The 27,141-nt window shown below is 50.0% G+C and overlaps 2 protein-coding genes across 10 annotated transcripts in view; both read left to right on the top strand.

Moving 5' to 3' along the window:
* Positions 1-10,200, top strand: part of CCDC62 (coiled-coil domain containing 62) — a 44,064-nt gene extending 33,864 nt beyond the window's left edge. For all 8 annotated transcript variants that reach the window (XM_045073621.1, XM_045073622.1, XM_045073620.1 and 5 more), the window contains 2 exons: positions 8,584-8,677; positions 10,141-10,200. In XM_045073621.1, the coding sequence (XP_044929556.1) occupies positions 8,584-8,637 (54 nt within the window). In that variant the 3' untranslated portion in view covers positions 8,638-8,677; positions 10,141-10,200. The remainder of the gene's footprint in view (positions 1-8,583; positions 8,678-10,140) is intronic.
* A 4,249-nt stretch (positions 10,201-14,449) lies between these two features.
* HIP1R (huntingtin interacting protein 1 related) overlaps positions 14,450-27,141 on the top strand; it is a 28,940-nt gene continuing 16,248 nt past the window's right edge. For both annotated transcript variants that reach the window (XR_006604756.1, XM_045073515.1), the window contains exon 1: positions 14,450-14,665. Coding sequence is in view for 1 of the 2 variants with exons in the window: in XM_045073515.1 (XP_044929450.1) it covers positions 14,573-14,665 (93 nt within the window). In the remaining variant the exon portion in view is untranslated. The remainder of the gene's footprint in view (positions 14,666-27,141) is intronic.

Below are 27,141 nucleotides of genomic sequence, written 5' to 3'. Positions count from 1 at the left end.
CCTGAGCCGAAGGCAGATGCTTCACTGACTGAGCCACCCTGGTGCCCTATATGAGCCCTTTTTAATGTACATATGTTTTTATTGCTCTGAGGAGAATACCTAGAAGTAGAATCACTAGTTACAGGAGAGTCGTGTGTTTAACTTTTTAATGAACTGCCACACTTGTTTTCAAGGTAGTTGGACGCTTCGCGTCCCTACCAGCAGTGTATGCGCTTTCCAGGGGCTCCGCATCCTCGTCAGCACTTGCTTTTGTCGGTCCGCTTGATTTTAGCGGTCTTAGTAAATGGGAAGTGGCATTTGGTTGCCCCTTCACTTGTGTTTTCCTGATAATCCGACGATGTGCATCTTTTCTTCACGTGCTTATTGACTCTTCACATATCTTCTCTTGTGAGGTGTCTGTTCAAGCCTTCTGCCATTTAAAATTTTAATTGCGTCCTCTGTTACTGAATTATAAGAGTTCTTAACATAGTCTGCACACAGGCCTTTGTCTTTTGTCAGATATATTGTGAATATTTTCTCCCGGTTTGTGGTTTGCCTTTATATTTTCTTAAGTGTCTTTTGAAGAGCAGAAAGGCAAAATCTTTTTTTTTTTTTTTAAGATTTTATTTATTTAGAGGCGCCTGGGTGGCTCAGTGGGTTAAAGCCTCTGCCTTCGGCTCAGGTCATGATTCCAGGGTTCTGGGATCAAGCCCCGCATCTGGCTCTCTGCTCCACAGGGAGCCTGCTTCCCTGCTTCCTCCTCTCTCTCTCTCTCTGCCTACTTGTGATCCTTGTCAAATAAATAAATAAAATCTTAAAAAAAAAAGATTTTATTTATTTATTTGACAGACAAAGATCAAAAGTAGGCAGAGAGGCAGGCAGAGAGAGAGGAGGAAGCAAGCTCCCCGCTGAGCCGAGAGCCCGATGCGAGGCTCTATCCCAGAACCCTGGAATCATGACCTGAGCCAAAGGCAGTGGCTTTAACCCACTGAGCCACCCAAGGTGCCCCAGAAAGGCAAAATCTTGACGAAGTCCATTTACCAATTTTTTTCAGATGGTGCTCTTTGTATCCTGAGGAATCTACCCCAAGGGTGTGAATATTTTCTCCTCCTGAAAGTTTTAAAGTTCTGTTAGGTTTTTGGCTCATATCAGTTTAATTTATGCAGATGATACGAAGTAAGGATCAGGCTCATTTTGCTTCACATAGATATCCAGTTCCAGCACCATTTATTGAAAAGACTGTCCTGTTTTTGTTGAATTACTTTTGACAACTTTGTTGAAAATCAGTTGCCTGTATGTGCAAGGGTCTAATTTTAGACTCTGATCAGTCCTATTGATCTGGTTGTTCTCCTTAGACCACACTGTATTGATTATGTAAACTCTGTAGAAAGTCCTAAAATCAGGGGTGCCTGAGTGGCTCAGTCAGTTGAGCCTCTGCCTTTGGCTCAGGTCATGATCCCAGAGTCCTGGGATCAAGCCCCACATCCTGCTCCCTGCTTGGCAGGGAGACTGCTTCTCCTTCTGGCTGCTGCTCCCCATGCTTGTGCTCTTTCTCTCATTCTATCTCAAATAAGTAAATAAAAATCTTTTTTAAAAAATTAGCTAACAGGGACGCCTGGGTGGCTCAGTTGGTTAAGCGGCTGCCTTCGGCTCAGGTCATGATCCCAGCATCCTGGGATCGAGTCCCACATCGGGCTCCTTGCTCCGCAGGGAGCCTGCTTCTCCCTCTGACTCTTCCTTCCACTCTGTCTGCCTGTGCTCGCTCTCATTCACTCTCTCTCTGACAAATAAATAAATAAAATCTTTAAAAAAAAAAAATTAGCTAACAATCTGAAAAGAAAAAAAAATAAGGTCCTAAAATCAAGTAGTATGTGTGATCTACTTTGTTCTTATTTTTTGCAAAATTCCTTTGTCTATCTGAGATCTTTGGCGGTTCCATAGCCGTTTTAGAACCAACTTGTCAATTTTTATAAAAATACACTCTGATATTCTGATTTCATTGAATTTATAGATAACTTTAGGAAGAATTGACATCATTTTAAAGATTTTATTCACTTATTTGAGAGGGAGAAAGCACAAGCAGGGGAGTGGCAGAGGGAGGGGCAAACTCCCCACTGAGCAGGGAGCCCGATGCGGGACTCGATCCCAGGACCCTGAGATCGTGACCTTAGCTGAAGGCAGACACTTAACAACTGCACCACCCAGGTGCCCAAGAATTGACATTTGTGGACAGAGTATATCTCCATTTATTTAGGTTTTCTTTCATTTCTCTTAACCATATTTTGTAGCGTTCATAGGGGTCTTGTACATCTTTTGTTACTTTTCTTCCTATTATTTTGTTTATTGATTCTATTATACATGGTACTTTAAATTTCACTCTCTCCTTGTCTTTGATGGTATAGAGGACTGCAGTTGACTTTTGTAAATTGTTCTTAACTAAATTCACCTATTCTAGTAGGTTTTCTGTAGATTCTTAGCATTTTCTACATAGACAGTCATGTCATTCGTAAATAATTTCTTTTTATAATCTTTAGGGTATGTCTTTTTCTTACCTTATTGCTCTGGCTAAGACCCGCATATCAGTGCTGAAAGTGGACATCCTTGTCTTGTTCAATGAAATGCTCTCTGATGGCATTGCTTGCTTAGCTTTCTATCATACTGGTATTTTATTAAATTCAGAGTTCCATGAAGCTGTTTCCTTGTGACACAGATATGAAACTAGAACATTAATCGTTTTATTATTTTTTTGAAGATTTTATTTTTTACTTTTATTTATTTTTATTTTATTTTATTTTTAATTTATTTTATTTTATTTTTATCTCTATACCCAGTGTAGGGCTCAAACTCACAACTTTTGAGATCAAGAGTTGCACACTCCAACTGAGGCAGCCAGGCTCCCCAAGAACATTAACCATCCTAGAATCAACACACTCATGGCCATGACCTTCAATGTAGTTTCAAAGATTACCTCAAAGACTAATTTGGGCCCCCAAAATAGTGACTTTTGAAGTAAATATGCCACTTATGCCATGTGAGCTTTTCAGAGTGGAAGCCCTGATGGACTTCGTGGTGTTTTCTGGGAAGATTTTCTTTTGACAGAAAGCATTAGTGAAGCAATTTATTTACTTTGGGAAAGAAAGTGCTTTTCAGTATTCATAAGGGTTTTTTTTTAAAAACAGCTTCATTGAGATATAATATACATAATGTAATGTTCTTCCATGTGAAGTGTACAATCCAGTGGTTTTAGCATATTTACAGAATTGTGTAACTGTCACCCTAATCCAATTTTAGAACATTTTCATCATCCCGAAACAAACCCTGTACCTATTAGTAGTTCCTCTCCTTTCCCTCTCTCTTAGCCCCTGGCGACTATTAATCTACTTTTTTTCTCTTTGGATTTGTTGGGCTGACATTTTTCATCAGTTTATTGAATAGAATTCAGGGGATCCATAAACTTTGATGGGAATAGAAATCACATATAAGCTTATTTTAATTAACCTCTATTTGAAATTTAGCATTTCCTTTAATTATAAATATAGAAAACAAGCCATAAGAGTATATAAAACCTATGACTTTGTCCCCAGTAGAGATCACACATGGTTTTATATCACATTATAGTTATTGCAGATACCTTGAAATACCCTTTAGAACTTAACCACGACCTCAGAATTATAGAACAGTAGGCCTGCTGCAGATCTTATTATTTAATGCTTTAATAAAGAAGAGTACAGGGATGCCTGGGTCGCTCAGTCGGTTAAGCATCTGCCTTCAGCTCAAGTCATGATCTCAGGATCCTGGGATCGAGCCCGGTGTCAGGCTCCCTGCTTGGCGGGAGCCTGCTTCCCCTTCTGCTGCTCCCCCAGCTCCTGCTCACTCTCTTTGTCTCTGTCTTGCAAAGAAATAAATAACATCTCTTAAAAAAAGAAGAAAAAAGTATGGGGTGCCTGGGTGGCTCAGTTAAGCATCTGTCTGCCTTTGGCTGGGGTCATGATCCCGGGGTCTCGAGATCAAGTCCGGCGTCCGGGTCCCTGCTCAGCGGGGAGCCTGCTTCTCCCTCTCCTCCCTGCTCGTGTTCTCTGTCACTCTCTCTCTCTCTCTTTCAAATAAATAAATAAAATATTTTTTTAAAAAAAGGTAGGGGGAGAGTGCAAAGGTTGGCTTAGTCTGTGGAGTGTGTGACTCTTGATCTTGAGGTTGTGAGTTTGAGCCCCTCATGGGGTATAGAGATTACTTAAACTTTGTAAAAAGTGCATATTATTATATCACAGCCTTGTTTCATACTTTGATAACCACATTACCTCTGTAATACAACTTACGGATTCCTAAATAGGACCACACAATGCAAAATTCTGTAATAAAAACCTCACAGGCTTACAGGAAAAATGGGATTAGAAGCGTAACACTCGAACACTTTGCCAGTGATACATTTTTTTTTTAAAGGATAGGAATGTAATCAAAATCATAGGAGTTTTATACCTGCTAGGTGGTTAAGAAATACATAAATATTGCAATAAATATGGCATTTTAGGTGTCCGGGAAGTGGCAGCTTATGATTCACTGGGAAGTGGTGGGAAGGTAACTGGACGCCGATGTGAATGGAGGTGGCTTATAGCACACCAGCGAGGCCAGCGCATGTTTGAGGGGTGCGGGTGGATGTATGTATTCCTGCGTGCCGTGGCTCGGTCCAGCTGGGTACGGGTTACCTAGTGTTTCTCATGGACAAAGTTGCACATAAATAAATGCAAACTTCACATTATGCCCAACTAGTTCTGTAATATATTGGCTGTGTCAGAACAACTTTATATTTTCAGAACAAGTGTTCCAGCAGAACTGACTGTCCTTCAGCATGATCTACTGGACAGACTCCTATTCATTCTCACGGCCTCAGGCTCTTACCCTCTTCCGTGGGATTTTATGTTAAATTCCTATCTGAGATAAAATCGGAGATCTCCTTCACTTCTGTCCTCCCGACAGGGCTGTGTGTTTCTGCGTGTGTGTCTCCGTGAGCGTGCGGGTCACAGTGCGTGATAGGTTGCATGCTTGTCTCCCTCTGCTCTGTGAGCCCCTTCAGGAGCCCCTCTTCCTCACCCCGGCCCCCCCTAGTTGTAGCACACACTGTACCTGGTCCGGAGATTGCCCAATAAACACCTGCCATGGACGTGAACAAGAAGAACAGGAAAAAGACAAAACAGTAACCTCAGCTATAGACTGAAAACATGCGCAAGCTGTTGACGTTGATGATAACTTGGTTTAAGAGAATTTTTGAGCTAGAAAGACCCAGAAAAAGTACACAATCTCAACCTTTCATCTTATGGGTGAGGAAGAGTGATGAAATCTCTTACTTAACATCCCAACCGGAATCAGATAATCATCTGGAATTAGTTGGAAAAAATATTGGCTGCAGATGTAACAAATTTTCCAGAAGATTATTATTATTTTTTAAAGATTTTATTTATTTATTTGACAGACAGAGATCACAAGTAGGCAGAGAGAGGAAGGAAAGCAGACTCCCTGCCGAGCAGAGAGCCCAATGCGGGGCTCAATCCCAGGACCCTGGAATCATGACCTGAGCCGAAGGCAGAGGCTTTAACCCACTGAGCCACCCAGGCACCCCTTCCAGAAGATTATTAACTAATTCTGGAAATGTTGCAAAAACAATTCAATTAACAGAAATCTAAAAGTGTCTGGGCGCTCAGTTGGTTAAGTGTCTCTCTGCCTTTGCCTGAGGTCATGATCCCAGGGTCCTGGGATAGAACCCTGGGTCAGGCTCCCTGCCTGGCGAGGAGTTTACTTCCCCTCCTCCTTCTGCCCCTCCCCCTGCTCATGCTCAGAACATTCTCTGTCTCTCAAATAAATAAAATCTTTCAAAAAACAAAACAAAGAAATCTACTTGGCGACATATTTTACAACTCCTTCCCTTTGGTCCTGTGAGTTGGGTGTAGCTAGTTACAGGAAAAAGCAAATAATTTGTTAAAAATCCTTAATTTTTGCGACAGGGAAACACGATAAGGTTCTGAGAGGCCTTTCTGCCTCACCCTTTTTTGCCATCTGGTGCTGAAAACAAGGGTCTTATTTCAAAGCCTTTTTCTGCAGCGCATTCTTAGACATCGCTGGAGGTGCAAATAGTGATCCAAACCTTCTGGTAGGGAACTTAGCACTGTTTCCTAAAAATTGCGGACCTGATCCTTTGACACAGCAATGTCACTCTGGGGCTCTCTCCTACAAGTACACCCACATGTGTATAAAGTGGCCCGGGTACAAGTTTTTTGTTGCAGGATTGCTTTGTAGTAGCGAAAGTTCGGAAGCAATCAGGTGTCCAGCAAAAAGGAACTGAGGGAGTCATGATGGTACGTCCACACAGTGGAACATTACGGAGCCGTTAACCAGAATAAGGAAGACCTAGGACGTGGAAATACTCCTGGGATTTATTAATAAGTGAATGGAAGCGAGATATTGAAGGGTCTCTGTGGTATCCTTCACGTGCACAAAGGGGACGGGGAGAAGAAAATATGTTTGTTTATTTTATGTCAGCGTATTAGCTATTTAACAAGAGCCCCCGATAATTTAAAAAGAGGAACAAAGGAAAGAAAGAAAATAAAACACTGCACAGCTGACTACATCACCTTCCCCTACAGCAGGCTTCCTACTCACCTGAGAGGTGGGGAGGGGGAGAAATTCCGCTGGAATCTGAATTTGGACTTTTGACAAGTACACGGGACTGGACGCCCTCATTGCTGGTTTGAAACTGTAGGTGTCGTCCGCCAGGGCTCTTGGGGCTCTCTCTCTCTCTCTTTTTTTTTTTTTTTTTTGGTGCCGAAACCTGGGATCGAAGCTCTTAGGGCTCTTAACCTTTTTTTTTTTTTTTTTAATTTTAATCACAGGCTGATAAACCCTACAGATCCCCTTTAGAATGATATTTATTTGCTTTGATATGTATTCTTTTTTTAAAAAATCCACGTTAGTTAACATGTAGTGTAGTATTGGTTTCAGGACTAGAATTCAGTGATTCATCACTTACGCGTAACACCCAGTACGCATCCCAGCGTATCCTCCTCCACACCCGTCACCCATTCAGCCCCCCCACCCACCTACCTCCCCTCCGGCAACCCTCAGTTCTCTCTAGTTAAGAGCCTTTTATGGTTGTCTCCTTCTCTGTTTTTATCTTATTTTAATTGTCCTCCCCTTCCCCTATGTTCATCTATTTTGTTTCTTCAATTCCAGATTTGAGTGAAACCATATGGTATTTGTCTTTCTCTTCGTTCGCTCAGCATAATACACTCTAGTTCCATCTATGTTGCTGCAAATGGCAAGATTTCATTCTTTCTGATGGCTGAGTCACATTCCGTTGTCTACATATAGCACATCTTTATCCGTTCATCAGTCAATGGACATTTGGGCTCTTTCCATAACTGGGCTATCGTTGATAGTGCTGCCGTAAACATCAGTTGTATGTAACCCTTTGAGTCAGCATTTTTCTGTCCTTTGGATAAATACCTACTACTGCAGTTCCTGGGTTGTAGGGGATCTCCATGTTTAACTTCAGAGGAATCACCATACTCTTCTCCGGAGTGGCTGTACCAGTTCACATTCCGACCAACAGTGCAAAAGGCTCCTCTTTCTCTACATCCTCACCAACACCTGTTGTTTCCTGCGTGGTTAATTTTAGCCACTCTGACAGGGGTGAGATGATACCATGGTTGTGATTTGTATTTCCCTGATGATAAGTGATGCTGAGCATTTTTCCATGTGTCTGTTGGCCATTTGGATGTCTTCTTTGGAGAAATATCTGTTCATGGGTTCTGCCCATTTCTTAGCTGGATTACTTAATTTGGGGATACTGATTTTGTTGAATTCCTTAAAGATTCTGGATGCTGGCCCTTTATGCACTAGGTCATTTGCAAATATCTTCTTCCATTATAATAATGTTTCTAAATGAATAAAATAAAATACATCAGGTTATAAAATACATAAGAAGGCTGTTTGAGCAGAGAGGAAGCAGCATGACTGAAAGCCCAGAGTATAACCCTAGCCTAGCTCAAATGCAGGCCCCACGGGGAGGAGAAAGGGGCTGAGAAGGGGGGCTTACCCGGTGGTAAAGTTTACCACCCGCGTCTACCCATGTCTTTCCAGGTATCTTCCTCCTCTTTGCTTTTTTTGCTGCTTCTTTTTAAAAATACCTCTCCTGAAACAACTGGCAATGCTAACCAAGCCTTTAGTAGGTACTTTAATTAACAGGGGTACTTAGAGTTGTTCATTCCTGTTGGTGACCACTGTCTCTATCAAGGGCTCATGACATAGTCCATATTAATGCTGACAAAGAGCCAGTTATATTTGGGCATTAGCTGATTGCCGTAGCTGAAGGCATTGCATACATGGAAAAGCAAACACAACCTCACCAGTAGGCAGTTAGACCCAAAAGGGCCCCACACACGAATAGGAAATTAGTACCTCTTTGCTGGGTGGATGGTAGCTGTATGAAATGACTTCTTTGTATTTCATTAATTCCTTAAGGTGTTCTAAAGGCATTTCTACTATATTTGTGTATTGTCTGAAGTATTATCCAGTTTTTCTTTCCTGGGTACTAATTTTGAAGTTATATTATAGAACTTAGAAGTCACAGAAGAGTCAGCTCAGAAAAATACCTTTCTTAGTAATTGAAGAACACAAAAGTCAACTTCACTGTTCATTGTGGTCATAGGTAAGTCACCTTTGTGTGTCTCCCCTTCTGTCTCCCTTAATATTTAATAAGTAACTTGGGAACATTGATAATGTAGAGTCAAGGCCATGCATTTGTTTGATCTGTAATCCTTTCTCTTGTTTGACCTATTTATACATTCCTTCTAAATTTAATCAGTAAAATGTCAATTATTTGTATGAGAAATGCAAATCAAAAAGTTCTTGATCTCAGTGCCCAGAATTTTAAACATAAGGAAGTGAGTACAGACAGCTTTCTTTTTTCATTTTTTAAAATATTTTATTTATTTATTTGACAGAGAGCAGGCCAGAGAGAGCACAAGCAGGGAGAGCAGCGGAGGGAGAGGGAGAAACAGGCTCCCCACTGAGCAGGGAGCCTGACAGCTCCATCCCAGGACCCTGGGATCATGACCTGAGCCAAAGACAGATGCTTAACCAACTGAGCCACCCAGGCACAGCTATAGACAGCTTTCAAAATCAGAATCTAAATTAACATTTCAGGGGTGCTTGGCTGAGCAGTTGGGCTCAGTTGGTTAGGCATCCAACTCTTGATTTTGGCTCAGGTCGTGATCTCAGGGTGGTGAGATCCAGCCTTGCATTGGGCTCCACGCTGGGTGTGGAACCTTCCTCTCTCTCTCTCTCTGTGCCGCTCCCTCCTGCTTCTCTCTTAAAATGAACATTGAAGCATTTCAGTGGGCTGTCTGGAAAGAAGTGTTTTCATGGGGTTTCAGGTTTTATAAAAAGTTTCATTGACTGGGGCGCCTGGCTAGCTCAGTCCATGGAGCATGGGACGCTTGGTCACAGGGTTGTGAGTTTGAGTCCCGCGTTGGGTGTAGGCATTACTTAAAAATAAAAACTTAAGGGGCACCTGGGTGGCTCAGTGGGTTGAGGCCTCTGCCTTGGGCTCAGGTCATGATCCCGGGGTCCTGGGATCGATCCCCGCATCAGGCTCTTTGCTCAGCAGGGAGCCTGCTTCCTCCTCTCTCTCTGCTGGCCTCTCTGCCTACTTGTGATCTCTGTCTGTCAAATAAATAAATAAAATATTTTTTAAAAAGTTATTATTATTAAAAAATAAAAATAAAAACTTAAAAAAGAAAGAAAGGTTCATTGATGTAGTAAGCACTTTCTTGATTTGTGTTTCTTTCTATCAAACCTGCATTTCAAATGTAAAATTCCTTGAGAATCCAGTTTGGTAAGTTAAAAAGTGTAATCATTTCAGATGCTTTCATTGTAAGCAGAGAACATCTCAAGAACACTGTGAAAGCATGAAGTGTAGAGAGCCCTCTTCCTCTCCTGGGCTTTTCCTCTCTTTGCTGAGAAGTTTTCATATTTATGGTATTTTACGTGACCTTATGTAGATAAAAATCTGGATGTATAGTTTATTTCATAGAGATTCGGAACTTAGAGCACACTACCCACTGCTCTGTTTGACTCGATTTTATTAACTCTTGTGTTTCCTTCCTGCAGAAGCCGATTTCTCATCTTTGGAAGGCAGGAAGCAGACATCAATACCTAATACTTAACCTTGAAAACAAAAAGGGGATTGTAGTCCTTTGTAAACAACATTTAATACCAAAGGGAAGCAGAAACTGAAAGCTAATTTTTTAACATCTATATTTTGTTTGTTTTCAAGTTGACTGTTTTCATGTTGAGGACATTTTTTTTTTTTTTAATGTGTAAGAAATTAGACCTTACTGTGTATTCTCTATATACAAACGTGGAATTCTGCTCAAAGAGAAAAGGACTTCTCTGTAAAGATGCAGACTACGGTTAAATACCGGAGAAGCTCTTTAAAAGTGTGGTCATCAAATAGAGAACCCCTGCATGTAAAATGCTGTTTTAACTATCTGCTTTTTTTAAAAAACCTGTGCATACATTTAAATTATAACTGACAGCTTATCAGAGTCAGCTGCAAATCTATGAGAAGTAGTATTCTCTTCACTGGTGGCTTTACCCCTGGATTTTGCTGTGTAGAATAGACATAAAATGATATATGATACAAAATATTTTTAACTGGAAAGTATCTCCTCACTTACTGACAATGGAGGTCCTTCTGTCCCAAAGCTGAACAGAGCCCCATCTCATCTGGGTCTGTAGTAAGTACCATCTACTTACACAAACAAAAGCTTGTTGGAAGATCAGGTTTTATATGCATTTTTTTTTTATCATTAGAGACTAAAACACTTCCCTTTTAACTTATAATTTTTTTTAAAGAATATACTGTGTGCATTTCTGTCCCTTGTAAGAGAATTGATCAGCTTCATTCAATAAAATATATTTTTAATAATAAAGAAGAAGAATTTTCTCGGGTTTCTTTTTATTATACAGGATCAAAATAAGGAAGGTTAGTCGCTTGAAACCGAACCTGGCAAGTTAATTTCCTCGGGAATGGGAATGTATTTTTTTTCCTAAGCATCGCAGATATCAAGGTTCTATTGTGCTGTATAAATGCCCCTTTGTTGAAAGGTTTCAGTGGTACTTCAGAGATGATTTTCAAGAGAGTGGAGGAGCCACCCCATTTAGCCTTTTTAATTAGGGTGCTGAAAAGGGAAATGGGGTGAGGCTTGGCTGTGTTCTTTATAAATGCTTGCTTTCTCCCTCAGGCACGGCCGGTTTGGGCAGAGGAAGTCTGAGAAAGGTGCAGTTGATTCTGAGCTGTTGGAAACCTAAAATGTCCCCGGAGAGGCTCATTTCCAGTCTGAGATACAAAATATGAAAATTTCTCCTTCTCTTTATGCTGGGCTCGTGGCTGCATGCCAGCTTGCCCAGGGAAAAGAGAAGTAGAACACTGATGAGATGCTAATAAGTAGGAAAATTTCAGGAAACCAAAGAATGAAAAAGGTCAAAAATTATTTTGTGGGTAAAATTATTTCAGCTCATAGGATTATTGTATCTATAGTACCCATCTCACCCCACCACGTTATTTTGAATTACAGCACATATAACTAAAAAAATGGTGAATCTTAATATTATTAGCAGCTTATCTGTCTCATCCGAAAGTTACTTAAATATGTGAGCAGTTTCTGTTAGGAAGAGTCAGCCCTCAGTCTGTCTGAGGAGAGTCGTGAGATAAAACTGAGCTGCTATATTTTGTCATCAGCATTCTTCTGTCTTAAGAAGAATGGTACTGTCACTCCCCCGCCAGAAATTATCTCAGCCATCAGAAAAGACTGGTGTAAGGGTGCTTTCAGAATTTGTAGACAGATCTTATAAAGAGAAACAGAAATACCCCCAAAGAAAGAAATTCTGAATCCATATGTAAACACTGACAACAGTTTTACCTAAAAAGTTGTAGTAGAAAAGCCTGGTATTCAGAAGCTTAGTGGGGTAATGTTGGTTCAGATGAAGAAACCAGACACATTAATCAGGACCACAGCAGACAAGGTAGGTTAAGAACCAGAGTGGTCTTTGAGAGGAGTTTATCAGATGAGGAGGGCACTTCAATCAGTCCCATAAAGGATGATTTCTGGGTTCTCAGCCAAGTGCACACTTAGGACGTCTAACAAAAAAACAAAATAATTTGAACCCATAGTAAGTACTGCTTTGCTGGCCATTGGAGACACAACAGTGAGCAAAGCAGACTGAGTCCTTGTTTACAGTGAAGGAGACAGACCTTAAATAATCACAAATAGGTCATGAAAAACTGGTTAAGTGCTATGAAATAAAGCTCGGAGCTACTGTGACAACATACATCAGGGGCATAGGTCAAAGGCGGAGGCTTCAGGGAAGGCTTCCCTGAACTAAAAGCTGAAAGATAAGTAGATGCTAACCAGCAAACAGGAAGAGGAAGAGCATTCCTCAGAATGGTAACAGCATTGGAAAGGTGGAAAGGAGCATGATGCATTTTCAGACCTGATGGATGAGGATGGCGCAAGAGGAAGCTGGACAGAGAGGTTGGGGCCAGTGATACATGTCAGCGAGGCAGTGTGGGGATTGCAGCTCCACCATCTAGTTAACCCAGTGATGTAAATACTGTTCATCTTTCTTGGGTTTTCCTTTAAATGAGGTGTTCATAACCCAAATCCTCTGCCTTTGTAATAGCCTTTGGGAAGCATGAAACAGCTCTGGAGATAGACCAAAATGGTACCCTGATTCTGATGACATGGAGAATCTCAGCCCACCAGTGACAGAGCCAGTGCTAGAACTGGGTCTCCTGCCCGGAGGCGGTACCAGCAATGAACCTGGACAAATTCAGAGTGGGGAAGCTTACATCCTCGTGTCCCGGCTGCTCGTTTTATAAAACTAAGCCATGTGTTGAAGTGGACTAAATTATAGCAGGCTATTTACTCACTTTTTCAGCCTTGCATTTCACACATTTATTGAACATTGCTCATGTGCCAGGCACTCTGCTAGGCACGGAGATCATAAAATGGAGTAAGATGGTGTGGTCCTTGCCTCCGGGGGCTCAAAAGCTTCCATACAAGCAGATGCATTAAAAGTCACTAGAGATATTTTAGCCAAGTGCTCTTGGACCCCAGTAATCAACTATTATTAAAAAGAGAGGTAGTTGGTTGCTAATGTTAAGTCACCAGGGCAGATGTTCTCAACCCAGAGAGGTCGTTGCCTGGTTTGAAAGAAGGTGCTGTGTTAAGTATGAAGTTCACGGGATAACTTGGTTTTGTTCAGTGTGGAAAAAGAGTCTGAGAAACAGCTGGTCTGGAGCCACCAAGCCACAGCTCTTGACCTGGGAGCTGGGGATTAAAAATGAAACAGTACATATGAAGGACTTAGCTCAGTGTCTGGCAAATAATAAGCAATCGATAAACATTAGCCATTGTTATTCTGGTAGAGAGATCTTTCAGGGATTGGAATTAGATATAGCATGGTTCATTTCTTTTTGGTAGAGTCAAAAGAACCCGGTCAGATACAGCTTTTCAAGTATCCAGTGTCCATCTGGGGGCAAGACGAGATTAATCCATGAAGTTACAGAAGGGGAGACCATCTTCAGGCATCACACTTCCTCTTCAAGGGGGGGGCTTTAGTACATGTATTGGGCAATTTCACACCTATATTTTGAGAGAAAAACTGAGCACAGCAAAAAAAATTATTTGATAGCATACATTTGGGAGAACTGTAATTGATTATATATATATATATATAAATATATAAAAATATATGTATATAAATATATATTATATATAAAATATAAAAATATATAAATATAAACAATATATAAAACATGTATTCTTTTCTTTTACTTCAGTCCTGTGACGGATAATTTAAAAAGGAAACCAATAATAACAATGTTTTTTAAAGACTCCCACGACCTCCTGCGGCGTCGTTAACGATACGCTTTGATGGCCCAGCCCTGTGTTGTGTTCAGCTCGGTCTGCAGGTTGGCCGGGCCCGGCCTGTCCTCTTCCCCTCGCAGTGCCTCGGCTCTGGCAAGGTGTCCGCATGCGGAGCCTGCAGCCTCCGAAGATTCATCCCACGGCCGTGGAAGTGAGCTGCTGCTGGGTTAGAGATGCGCAAAGGGGACGGCTTACTTGTATGCATTTTCACACATAAATTAAGACTAAAAAGGAAAAAAAAAGAAGTCTAGTTGTGATTCCATTGTTCAGATTCATTGAGGCCAAGTTTTCTCCAGTTAGCCAGATCCTCCTCTGGTGTAGACAGGACTTCGTGCGTCCGCGGTGTGGAGGTGGGCAAGAGACTTGGCCCGGGGAGGTAAGGCAGAGGTGTGGAGGGGCTGGGGACCTCGGCCGGGGCTCCGCCCAGCGAGGGGCGGGCCCGGGGCGGGGGCGGGGCGGCCGAGGGGGAGGTGCCCCCCGCCCGCGCGCGCAGGGGCGGGGCGGCCGGGCGCCGTGCGGCGGCCTCGCGGTGCCTAGGCTGGGGCGGGCAGCCGTGACGCTCAGTCGCGCGGAGCCGGGCCGGGAGCGCGAGCGGCGGCGGCGGCAGGATGAACAGCATCAAGAGCGTGCCGGCGCGGGTGCTGAGCCGCAGGCCGGGCCACAGCCTGGAGGCCGAGCGCGAGCAGTTCGACAAGACCCAGGCGAGCGGCGGGGCCGCGGGCGGGCGGGCGGGGGGCGCCCCTCGGGGCCTGGCCGGCGCGCGCCTCCTCGGCTCCCGGGCTCCGGCCGCCACCGGCCACCTTGCGCCCGGGCCGCCGCCCCCCGAGCCGCCCCGCACGCAGGTGAACCGGAAGCGCGCGCGCGGGTGACGGGGCCGAGAGAGGCCGCCGGGGGACGGAGGTGGCGGGGTGCCGCGGTGTGGGGGGCGGGGGAGGCGGGTGGCTTGGGAACGAGGCGACGGGCGACCCAGGTGGAGGGGACCGAGGTGACCCGGGAGCGAGGTGGAGGGGGAGCGAAGGTGGCCGGGAGGCCGAGGTGGAAGGCGACCCCAGGAGGAGGGGGCCGAGGTCGCCGGGAGGGGGCGAGGTGGCGAGCGACCCAGGCGGAGGGGACCGAGGTGGCCCGGGAGCGAGGTGGCGGGCGACCCAGGTGCGGGGCGGGGGAGGAGGCAGCGATGAGCCAGGTGGGGTCCGGTGTGCCCGGGCCTAGGAGCGCCTCCCGGCGGGGCCTGCCTGGGTTCCTCTGCCCCGGCCGCGCCGACCCTCCCCGGCCCCAGCAGCCGGGCTCCTGCCACCACCTCCCAGGCGGTGCGAAGCACGCTCCCACCTCGGGGAAGCAGAGCGTTTCCTTGAAGGAAACTCCCAGTTTCCTCTTCGCCGGAGCTGTTTTCCAGGGCCGCCCAGTATCTTATTATACGCCGGGCGCGAAGTTTCACGTACGCAGCCAGACTTGTTTGCCCGAGCGCTGGCCCACGTATAAATAGGTTCACACCCCCTTATTAAACACGGGCGCCTGACAGACAGAAACTTCCTCGGGCTCCCTTCCTGCGCATCCCACGCGCCTATCCTGGGAAGGTTATTTTGAAAATTCAGCAATGGCGCGGGTGTGTGTTGGTGCCTTGTGTTCCTGCCGGGAACACAGATCGCGGTCGCGGCTCTGCCTCTAGTTTTCTGTTCCTTTTTATTTTACAAACATTAAGGTGTCCGGCGGCCTCGGGGGAGGGGAGAGCGCGCTCGGTTGTTTGCCAGAGCAAGTCACCCAAGACCGAAATAGCAGAACAGTTTTACTTTAGAAATAAAGGAAGCCGAAAGGACCCCTCCTGTCTGAAGCCGAATGGGGACATTTGGGGCGGCTTGCTGTAGCAAGGTCCTTCCCACCTGTCCCTGCCCATAGCAGTGACTTCCGCGGTTGCTTTCAAACCGAGTTATCGGCGCCGCTGTCTACAACAGCTTTCATTTTGAAATAAGGAAAAAACTCAGGGGGACCTCCTAACCTTTGTGCTTACCATTAGCAGTGAAAACGATAATGAAATTTTGCAACACCGAGGCTTTATGAAAGCCAAGGGTTGGAACCAACCCACCTGAAAATTATTAATTTGTCCTCTTGATGCTCCTCATCTGGCCTGTTTTCAGCCTGGATAGCCCATCATCAAAACAAATGTGGCATTTAATTTAAAGGCATTAATACATCATTAATTGTGGTAGGAGTTTGTGCAAGGATGGAGAGGAAAATTTAATTGGTAGAGAGAATCTGGCTGTTGTTGGAGCTTTATTCTCTGTTTTTAAGCCCCCTCCGCTTTTGAGGAGGTATCAAGAGGTCTGATTGCTACATAGAGATGCAGTTTAAAGGGCCTGTTCCACTAATCTTACTTTTATTATAAATCAAGGGCGACCTTCTTTAATGTGAAAGACAGAGTCTCTCTGATCTAGATCCATACATTTTAGTGGTTGGTTTGGTAAACAAACAGGTGTGGGGGTTTTTTGTTTGTTTTCTGCTTGTTTTTGTTTTTCTAGTTGGGTTTTTCTACAGGGCTGAGAGGGTTACTTGAGAATGAATAACTTTGTAACAGGTGAATCTCATAGGATTTACCATCCCTAACCGCTCCCCCCCCTTTTTTTTGCTGGAGAGATGGAGTTTGGGTTCAGCGTCTAGATTTGCTTGTCTTCAGAGTGACTTATTGAGGGATAGAGGATAAAGATTTTGTACATCGTTAATATTTAATTAGCTCGCTCCCAGAAATATCTAGTGAGCTGCCAGTGAGGTCCCATTGGTGGAAAGGACCCAGAGAGCTGAGGTTGCTACTTACAGAAAATAGCACATCCAATTCTCGGACCCATCTTCCCTTCGGAATACACTGCTTCTGTCCTGTCTTCACGTTGACTACCGTGCCCTGTGTTGTGAGGAGAGCACTTTGGCTTGCTTTAGAACTTGTCCTTGGCGTCATTCAGCCTCGCCTTTCTCCTTCGGCTCCTGGATCCAGAGCTGGGGGAGCGGGTGTGTGTGTATGTGTGTGTGTGTGTGTGTGTGTGTGAAAAATACTTCCACATTAGTTTTCTCGGCAGGCCACACCCCATTTTGCAAAGGTCCGTTCCCTACCCCAGTCAGGAGCGTTAAGGGAGAGCAGTCACGCTTCCCTTTTGTAACTGGTCCTTGGGGTGGTTGTATGGTGTGAGTGTTTGTGTAATCCCAGAGGGAGCCTCTGGAAAGTGGGTCTATTCTTCCCCACGACTTTGGTCCTTTTGGTGATAAAACCCCTTTTCAAAATGGAGATGACACAATAGTGTTAACTTTTCATTGTTGTAACATTCTGAGTACAGAATGCCGTAGAATACAGTATATTTGCATTTTGAACCCCAAACTAGCCATACCGTTAAAAAACAAGATGGTACGTCAGGGGAGTTGCTTACAGGCAGGTGGACCTGAGTGCTGCTAGCCTGTGCCCTTGGGCAAGTTGCTTAACTCCTGAGTCTGTTTCCTCACCTGTAAAAACAGATTAATTCCACCCACCCCCAATGGCTGCTCTGAGGTACAGAGAAACACTGTGTGACAGGCGGGCCCTCAAAGATGGCCCCATCCTAATTCCTGGAACCTGTGAATACTTTATCATACTTGGTAAGAAAATGCCAGTCGGCTGACCTTAAAATAGGCCGATTCTCCTGGGTTTGTCAGGTGGGCCCAGTGTGTTCCTAGGGCCTTTAACGGCGGTGAGGTCAGAGGAGTGGTCTGCACGGAGGAACTGGCCGTTGCTGGCTTTGAGGTGGGAAAAGGGGCCCTTCAGCAAAGAAGGGGGACGTCCCGTAGACGGTGGAGAAGGCAAGGAATGGCGTTGTCCGTGGAGCCTCTAGAAGGAAATGATGCACAGCTGGCACCTCCGGAAGACCGGTCTTGGGCTTCTGATCTCCAGAACCGTAAGATGATCGCAGTGTGTGTTGTTTGAAGGTGCTTGGTTTGGGGTGAGCTGTTACAGCGGTCCCCAGGCGGCTGCTACACCCAGAGTGCAAATCGCGCGGTCCGGGGCTCGGTGCTCCGCACGTCGCCGGCCGTAGCTTTCCCTTCCCCCCCCCCCCACCAGCTTTACCATCTGAGAGCTCTTTCCAGAACTTCAGCTAGAGCAGAGACCCACCTTTGAGGCATCTCACGGATGAGGACTCAGCAGATAGGAGTCGTGGAGGTGCTGAATGTCAGACTTGCTTTTTCCTTATCTAGGAGTATTTGTGCTTCTCTGGCTCGGTTTCCTCTGCAAGATAGAGACCTCGAGCCCGAAAGCTTTTTTTTTTCAGGCCAGGACAGAGAGGCCCCCCCCCCCCCCCCCGACCCCGCGCGCTGCTCCGGGATCCAAGCCCAGTGGGTGGGCGCCCATTAGAGAGGCCAGACTACCCAGGTGTTAGGGGTTTTCCATTGAGGAGGACCCCCCCCCCGTGCAGGGGTGAGGAGGGCAGAGCAGGTTGAAAACAGTTCACAGGGCCCGTTTTCCCGGTTGGTGACCCATCCCTTCAGCACCGTCCGGGGAATTGAAATCTTGTGAAGAGTAATGTTTTTTGACGTTCGGGACTTGTCGGCGCTGGCTCACATTAGAGCGACACTGGCCCGTAGAAACGGAACACACGGCTCCTGTGTAATTCGAGATTTCCTTGTAGCCACAGGGCAAAAACGCAGACACAGGTGGGGGTCAGCCTAACTATATTTTGCTGACCCCAGCGTTCCCAAATTCTAACCCTTTCAGTATGTAATCGCTGTAAAAATTAGGAATGGGATCTTCTACGTTCTTTTCCTCCCGAGTCTTCCATATGTGTCGTGTGTTTGACAGCGTGCGTCTGTCTGGGCTCACGCATCAGGTGTGAGGAGCCCCGTGGCCCGCCTGGTGGTAGAGTCACCTGGGGGGTGTCTTTAACGTGTCCGAGTGAAGGTGCTGGAGATTAGGCGTGATTGTGCCCAGATAAACCCCACGCAGTGGTTTTTTGTTTGTTTTGTTGTTTGAGTCCCCTAACCAAGGAATCTCCTTGAAGGCACCCCACAGAACACAAATGTGTGTTTGGGACCTTGAGTTTGGGTTTGAGAACCATTCCCCCAAATGCAGTATTCCTTCCGACAACCATATGTGACGTGCTGGCCCTTCTACCCCGACTTCCCGTCCCGCGGGCGCCCGTCACCCCTTCCACAGAGTCTCTGACCAGACTTACCTACGCCCGCCTCTGTGTCTTCATTATTCCCTATAAACGCCGTGGTGTTCTAACACTCCCCAAGTCACCGACCCCTTTCTGGGCCTCCTGCAAATGTTTACCAAAAAAATTTCCCCTGGCCTCCGAGTTTGGGAAGAGACTGAAACCATGTGGTGGGCAGAGGGCACGCCCCACCCCGCAACCCCATTGGGTCCCCCCATGGTCGTGTGGGAGGGCATGAGGTCCCCACATTCAGGCAGGGTACCTGGCACCTGGTACAGACCGGTTGGCTGAAGAACAGAGGTGAGCCAAGGCCCGAGTCAGCTGGGGTGGGTCCTGGGTGGTGAGCTGTGCCCTTGCACCGTGGTCTCCGCCGTTTCCCACCAGGGCTCCAGACACCCTCCACTTGGTGATGCCCAAGCAGGCGGCTGACTTCCTAACTCCCCCAGCCACCAGAATCCCCCAGAATCTCCCTCTGCTCTCTGGGTGTCAGGTGACCCGTTCGCCCAGGTTGGGGTGGGGCCGGGGCTGCCAGTCCTGCCCTTCCCATCGGTGGCGTGCGCTTGCCCCCACCCCCGGCCCGTTCCTGAGGACCGTTGGCTGCATGGCTGGTCTGGTGCTTTGGGCTGTGCCACAGGAAGGTAGAGACCACTCTGTCCTCTCCAGGAGTTTCCATCTCCACGAAGGAGATGAGAGGGGGGTGAGGGGGCCAGGGGTGCTGTGGCCGAGGAAGTCAGAGCCAGACTCCCGGGGAGGGGCTGTGAGGTTTTGCGGGACTGCCTGGTGCAGAGGAAACACTGGGTGTTGTTAGCTGTTGCCTTGTGTACAGAAAAGCAGGTTGGACTGAAAGAACTCGAAATCCTGTCCCTGTTGGATTCTGTCCTGTGCGCCTAGTTTAGCCGTCTGTAAAGGGGAGCGAAGGCGGTCTGAAGAGAAGCAGGAAAGTGGGGGCAGCTTCTTCCAGGGAGGAGGAGCCCACGGGAGCTCATGCTCTCCAAGCACTCCCCCTTCGCTGGGCCTGCAGGCCCCTGCTTCCAGGGACACCCTAGGGAGGTTGGGGGGAAGCCAGCAGGTCACTTCCTTGCGCCCAGTCCAGCGTCCCAGCCAGCCCCAGGCGGGTCCAATTGTGAATGAAACCCAACTGGGCGCTCATGTGCTCCTTCCCACAGCTCGCTGTGGAAACTCTGCAGTCCAGGCCTGCTGGCCGAGGCTCCGGGAAACCCAGTCTGCTAACCTGAGACACTTGGCCCAAAGAGTAGAGATGCCTCTGCCAGCCGGGCCTCACTGTTGGCGGTGCCCTTCCCCTCCACTTGACTTCCAGGTGGACTCAGGTATCACCTCGTTTGTGAAGCCGTCATCCCCCCCCCACCCCGTACACGGCAGCTGGTCCATTAGACGTGGCCCGCTGTGTGCTTGCGCATGGGGACGGGGTGGCATTGCTTCCCGCTCTGAGTCCCAAAGTCCTACTCCCTGAACCCCGAGATTCTCAGGCAGGATCTTGTTGGTCCTTCTGGTGCCCTAGCCCCTTGGAGCACATGGCTCGGGGGACACACTTTGTGGATGCCTTGGGGCTCACGGCTCTCCCTTCTTGGACACAGCCACCTGGTGAGGCCTGGGAGACCCCCCCAGCACCCACTGCAGAGAAGACTGAGCTCGTGAACAGAAGTTTAGGCCCGGCAGGATTGGTTTGTTTCTCTTTTTGAAATAATCACAATCCTCAGGCAGCAGTAGGTCCGCCTGCCCGGGGGTGACTCAGCCCCCTGGCTTGTGGGACAGACAGGTCTGTCTGTGATATCACCAGGGCCCGGCTGGCTCCCTCCCTGTCTGTCCAGAAGCAGCCTGTGGAGGCGGGACTCAGGAGTGCGTCATCTTTGTCTCTGTGTGTCACCTGCAGAGCCCCAGGGAGAAGTGGCTTTGGGTCCGGCTGCCATGCGTTAGCTACATCCTGGGGAAAAGTGGGATCCTTCCCTGGCTCCCGCCTGTCCTGCCACTGGACGGGGTGTAGGCGCCGACTAGTCCCCCCAGTGTCATAAACAGGATGGTGGCGGAGCCCAGGCTGAGTGTGGACTGGGGCACACGCATGGGGACAGACGGCTGTGGAAGGAATCGGGGTAGGACCAGCCCTGCTCCTCTGACTTCCCGTCTGCGGAATCCTGGAGCTGCAGGGCACCTCCCTGCTTTGCATGTGACCGCATCCCAGCGCCTCCTCAGCTGCAGAAATCCTGTGTTTGCTTCCAGCAGGGCCTGGCGAGATGGCAGCCGCTTTTGAGCGAGGTCTCTCTGTCCTTCACACATCGCTTTGGAAACGCTACCCGTCGCTGTGCCTCGGCTCTTTGAAGGACATTTTTGTCCCCGTTGGGTGCCTCTGTTAAGTGTCCTGATAACGGCACAAGGAAGTTTAAGTCTGATTCACTTCAGGATTTTCAGAATAAAAAAATGTTTTATAGTTGCTTTTACTAGGTAACTAGTGGTTAAATTATTAGCTGGGAAAAAAGACACTCACAGCCTTGAATTTAACCAAACGTATGTGTGAAAGAGCTTTTGTTCATTCAAGTGTTCACTCTGACTCATCCAATAAAGATTTATTGACTGCCAGGCACGGTTTGGGGACTGGAGATGCAGCGGGTCCCTTGTACTGTGCACATCTGTTTGGGGGTCAAAGGTAGAAGCCGAGAGTAAGTGGCAAACAGATGGTTTTGGATCCTAAACGTCCTGGAGGAGTGAACAGAGGATGCTGTCTGCCCTCCTGGGCGGGTGGGAAGACCCTCCTGGAGGGAACGTTTCAGTTCAGAGCTGGGTGATGGGAGAGGTGCCGGGAGGTGGGACCTGACTTGCCCCTTGAGGAAGGAAAGGGAGGAACATGTGGCTGGAACCCAGCGAGGTGTTTTGGACACGCGGCGTGCATGTGTGCGTTCTGGAGGACCCAGGGGTTTTTCATTCTTGCTTCCCACACGGGGAAGCCTCTGTCTGGAAGGGGGAAGTTTCTGCAGCTGAGGCTGCCCGTGATCCGGGACGAGGCGCCTGGTGTCCGCAGGCTGGCGTGGGTGCTGGAACCTCGCTGATGGGAGATGGGTGAGAAGACCTGTCCTTGTGCCCCAGTGCAGGGACTCCTAGCAGAGGGTCTTTCGAATGTCTGGTCTCCCAGAGGACAGCCACTCACTTAGCTCCTGGCCAAAGGCTGTGGGTTTCCGGAACCATGTACCGGGTGTTGGTGAGCATTGTGCCGAGAACCAGTGGCTCCGTGAGATGCCCACACTTTCGCTCTGTCCTCTGTGACCGTCTCCTCCCCCCTGCCCTGCCTGACTATGGGGCTCTTCCCAAACTTCCCAGGGCCCCCTTTGCTCTCTGCGGAGGCCCACGGCCGCCGGGGCAGGCACTGTGTTGCAGTGAGCAGCTGCCAATGGCAACTTCCAGACTTGGTCGTCCGGCTTCGCTGACCAGGCCTGCGCGCCGAGGCCCTGCTTCTGCAGTCCGCATTGGGCACCCAGCCTGTGGCTCCAGCTGGGCCCGGCTGCCCCATGGGCCTCCTCTTGCCCACATCGGCACCTGCTGGGATGCCTCTGGGAGTGTGTCCCTGCCAGTTGCTCCTCCGGGGACTGGTACCATTGGTGGGTCTAGCCAGCCTGGTCCTTGGATGGTCTCATGCTTCACTTTTCCTGGCTGCAGGACAGAAGCTGCCCTGGGAGAGAGCCAGGGTAAGTGGAGATGAAGGTCAGAGTCCAGAGTTGGATGCCCTTGTTCGGGGGAATGGGCAGCCATGCTGAGGCCCATGAGCTTTGCTGCGCTGCCCTGATGCTGTTCTTTACCTGAGGTCGGAACGAATCCCTGATACACAGTGTGCTTCCTGACCTGGAGTCGGGCCAGGTCCTCCCGGAGCGGGGGTGGCCGTGGGGCTGGTGGGTTCCCGTGGCAGGCAAAGGAGGAGGCCCAGCCTCCCTCCTCCTGGCTCCCGGGGTGGCAGAGAGGATGGCGTCCCGAGCAGGGCCGCCTCCCTGTCCTTGTGCTTGGGGGAGGGTCGAGTCAATATGCAAAGCACTTAGACGGGTGTCTGAGGGAGCAAGGCCTTGGTCAGCGTTTCATCATCATGACCTTGGGCGAGTGAGTCCCTTCCCGAAGCCTCCATTTCCTCATCTGCCTCCCCCTAGGGAGACTTCGGGGATTAAATGAGCTAATAGTGATGGAGTGTTTGACGTGCTGCTTGACCGAGGCTGAACTTGATAGAAATCCTTTTATGATCAGGTTATGGAGCCCCGTTTGCCGCAGTTGTGGCTCGAAGCTTCCAATTCCGATGCCTCCAATTCAGATGGTGCCTGCAGCCCCTGCTGGAGCCTTCCATCCCTTGGCCTCTGGCCAACCCCAGGGCCTTTCCCACCTCTGTCCTTCAGAGTCAGGCCGCTCCCCATCCGGACACCGGGTGGAACAAAGTGCAGGCTCTTGGAGGCCGGGAGGTGGCTGCCCAGGGCCTGGGGTGTGGCCTTGTTGGCTTTTTCCAGTGCAGAAGGGGCGGCAGTGGCCTGAATGCCGTGATAGGGTTTACTGTCTCACGCTCGCCGTGTAAGAGACCTGTCTCTGCAGACCCTCAGGCTCACACCGAAGTCCCCCTGGGCATTTCTGGGGTCTCACAGCTGCCCTGGCACTCCCCATCGTTGTTCTTGTCCTGTTCTCCTGCAGCGGGGGGAGCTGTCCCCCCCGCGCCCCCCATCCTGACCATGGGAAGGTCCAGTGGGACTGCCTCCCCTCTTCCCCAGGAGCCGCAGACTGGTCGCCCCTGTCCTTCCATCCACCCAGGACCCTTCTCTCCAGCTCTGGGTTTTCTGCCCAGACACCGAGGCCCGTCATCAGCCCATTCCACTCAGAGCTGCCTCTCTCCCTGGCCACTGAGCCCGCCAGCGGGGAGGGATTAATGGGCTGTTGTCAGAGCTGCTGGGGTAGTTCTGGCCTGGGGGGCTGTCCCAGGGCAGAAAGAAGCCTTTTTTCAGTCCAGCAGGCTGGAAAGCACCCTGATGGCGGTACTGGGCTCCCCTCTGACTCCCCCTTATCCTTCAGTAACACCCCTGCCCCCCCCAGCCACCTGTCGGCCTGTTGTAAGGACACCATGCAGTGTGGACCCAGTCCGTGTTGCTGATCATCAGAGCTGCCTCGAGACTGTCCACTCTCCGTGCCGAGCTGTGTCCTAGCCGGCCAGCATAGGTTCATCCCAGCACCAAGGAGAAGGACGTTGACTCTCTCCCCACTCCTGCAGCCCACTCAGGACAAGCTAGGGCGTCCCCGGGGCCTGACATCCCCTCCTGGGACGAGGCTTGGCTGCCGAGCCTGGTAGGAAGAGCAGGGCCCTGTGGAGTGTGCACAGACGCCCTGTGTGTGAACACTGTGCCTCCTTGTGAGGCTTCCCGACCCACACATCTGCAGCCCTGCACACAAGGGGGCCGTGTTCCCGCCCCAGGGGGGACCCTGTTCCTGCAGCCAGCACGGGGAGGGAGGAGCTGATGCTCAGACCCTGCCATGGACCCAAGTCCCCACATCTCACTGGGGCCCCGGAGCCCGCCCTCCACGTGCCAGGCACCATTTAGGGGCTTCGGGGCACAGCAGCGACCGGAGTCGCCAGGGCCCTTCCCCCACATCGTTGACCTTCGGGGTAGGGTGGACGACCGAACAGGGACTGCCAAGTTGCCAAGTCCACGGAGAAGCTTTAATCAGGGGAGACTGCTCTAGGGAGGTAGCAGGGAGGGGCCGAGGAGTAGAGACCGGGAGGGGGGCCGGGAGGGGCCGGTGCTTCTCTGCGTTCGGATCAGCGATGAAGTGGAGGCTGTGTTTAGTGACCTACAGGGAAGGCTGGAGGCGGGTGGCCTCACCCAGGCAGCCCACCTTCAGCTCGGCCACACGCTCTTGGCTCCTGCCGCCAGGGCTGCTTATGGCCTCCTGCCTGCTCAGAGGAAAAGGCATCTTCCCCGCCACTCCCCTCCCTTGCTGGGCCCTAGCCAGCCCATTCCTTCAGGGTGTGTCTGTGCGTCTGCTCTCCAGCGACGGCCCCCCCCAGGAGAAAGGGGGGCCTCCAGGAGGCAGAGCAGTAAATACCAAAGCCCCTTGCTGGGGTCCACTGCAGGACTCAGGCAGAAGACATCGCATGGGCCTCCCCATCCTGTTCTGCACGGGTAGCTTGGGCTCTTCTCTCGCCCGGAATCTTCCGGATCAGGCTGGACCAGGTGGCAGTCATCAGAAGAGCCAGCTCAGGTGTCAGGGCAGCTGGGGGATGGAGTTACATCCCCCCAGAGACAGTCCGCTCCTGGCAGCCGGCAGCTGCTTGCTGCTGGGGGAGGCCTGGCCCCCTCTGCCTGCCCCTCCCAGCGCTGTGCCTGCAGGGGAGGGAGTTGCCTGGGGCGCTGCCGGCAGACTCGCTAACGACAGCAGTCCGCCAGACCTGGCTTAGCCCTTAGGAGCTGCTGGGACAAGACACCTAACCTTGCTGTACCTCGGTTTTCTCCTCAGGAGAGTGGGCTTGTGGTTACTTCCTAGGGCTGCTGCTGGAGGCGTATTGCCTGTGCCTGGCACGGGGTAATCACCCAGGAAATGACAGTTGGGGATCGTCACTGTCATCACTGCTGTTGGGGATGAGCTCTGCCGGCGCGGGGCGTGGTTATTACAGGGGGCGGGGACAAGTGAGGTCTGAGCTCCGCCCCTCTCCCGAGGCTGCTCAGGGAGGCTGCGCTGGCAGAGGGGTTGGCAAACATTGCCAAGGGAGCCTCCCGGGTCTGGCTTGCCGAGCCTTTGGGAATAAAGAAGGCAGAGCCTGTCTGGGGTTCTCTGTGGACCGTGGGATGGGATGGCAAGAGTGGCCCCCAGGGGGTCCGCTGTGGGGTCTGCTGCAGCCCTGTATCCCTGCGACGGGGCTACTGTGGGCTGGAGTGGGGGCGGGTGGGGGGGGGCGGGCGCGGTGCGGGTTCCAAAGCCGCACGTCTGCTCAGAGAGGACTGCTTTCTTACTGACGCAGGAAGTCTCCCAGCCTTGCCAAGTGGCCCCAAAGTCCGCTCATAGTAGATCTGTTTGAGAGTGACATTGCCTCCTCGCCAGGCTGGGCAGTTAGACTGTGTAGGTGCTGGGGGTGGATTGCATGATGGCTTCCAGGCTAAGAAGAGAGCATCAGGGCTGCTCCTTGGGGCTCCCTCTGCCCTGCCCCCTCCCCACTCCTGCCCCAGTCGGGCCACCATACACATATGTGCTGTTGACCAGGCCCTGACCTGTAGGCTGGGGTCCTGGGCTGCAGGGTGGGTGCACACGGCACCCCTGACCCTTGCTCAGCCTGTGGCAGGTCCTAGCATGGCCGGGGGGCAGGCTGGGGTGGGCCCCAGTGATAGGACCCGTGGGGGAGATGGGAGTGCCGGCTGGGCTGGAGTTGCGTCTGCCTTTGCCAAGAACCTTCTCTACCTTCCACCAGTGGCCTGGGCAGCTCCCCTCCATCCACACAGGCCCGTGTCCCTGCCCCAAGCCGGGCAGGTGCCCAGAGGCTTATCTGCTTGCCTACAGCCAGCCCAGGCTCGGCTCTGGTTCCTGGGTGAGTCGGGCCGGAGAGGGCAGTGGGCACCGGGGACCTTTGGTGAGGGAGCAGCCCCGTCCAAGAAGCCATTTAGCTGAGGGGGAGGAGACGGGCAGGTGGAGCTGGGTGAGGACCTCTGCTGGGAATGAGTTGGCTGCTTGCTCAGGGCCCAAGTGGGGCCTGTAAGTATGGTAGGTGGATCCCCCCGCTTCCCCCAGTCGGGCCTCTGTCGTCGGCGGCGCATGCTGAGTCCTCATCCAGGAGGGAGGTGGCCTGTGTGGCAGACGGGCCGCAGGACTTGGGTTTGGCGTGGTTCTCCATGGGGTGGTTATGTGGCCTTGACCCCCGGTAATGTGGGGAGTGGGAGTCTGACACCTGTCTTCATAGAGTGTCCTAAGGGCTGGGAGGGACCGGGTGGAGGCTGCCATGTTGGGGTGACTGGGTGCTGCCCTGGGGCCCCGAGGGGTGGGAGACCCGACCTTCTGGG

The sequence above is a fragment of the Mustela putorius genome, unplaced genomic scaffold (genome assembly GCF_011764305.1).
Source record: "Mustela putorius furo isolate JIRA1106 unplaced genomic scaffold, ASM1176430v1.1 tig00537248_pilon_pilon_pilon, whole genome shotgun sequence".
Lineage (NCBI taxonomy): Eukaryota > Metazoa > Chordata > Mammalia > Carnivora > Mustelidae > Mustela > Mustela putorius.
This window is presented reverse-complemented; position numbering and strand designations above follow the sequence as displayed.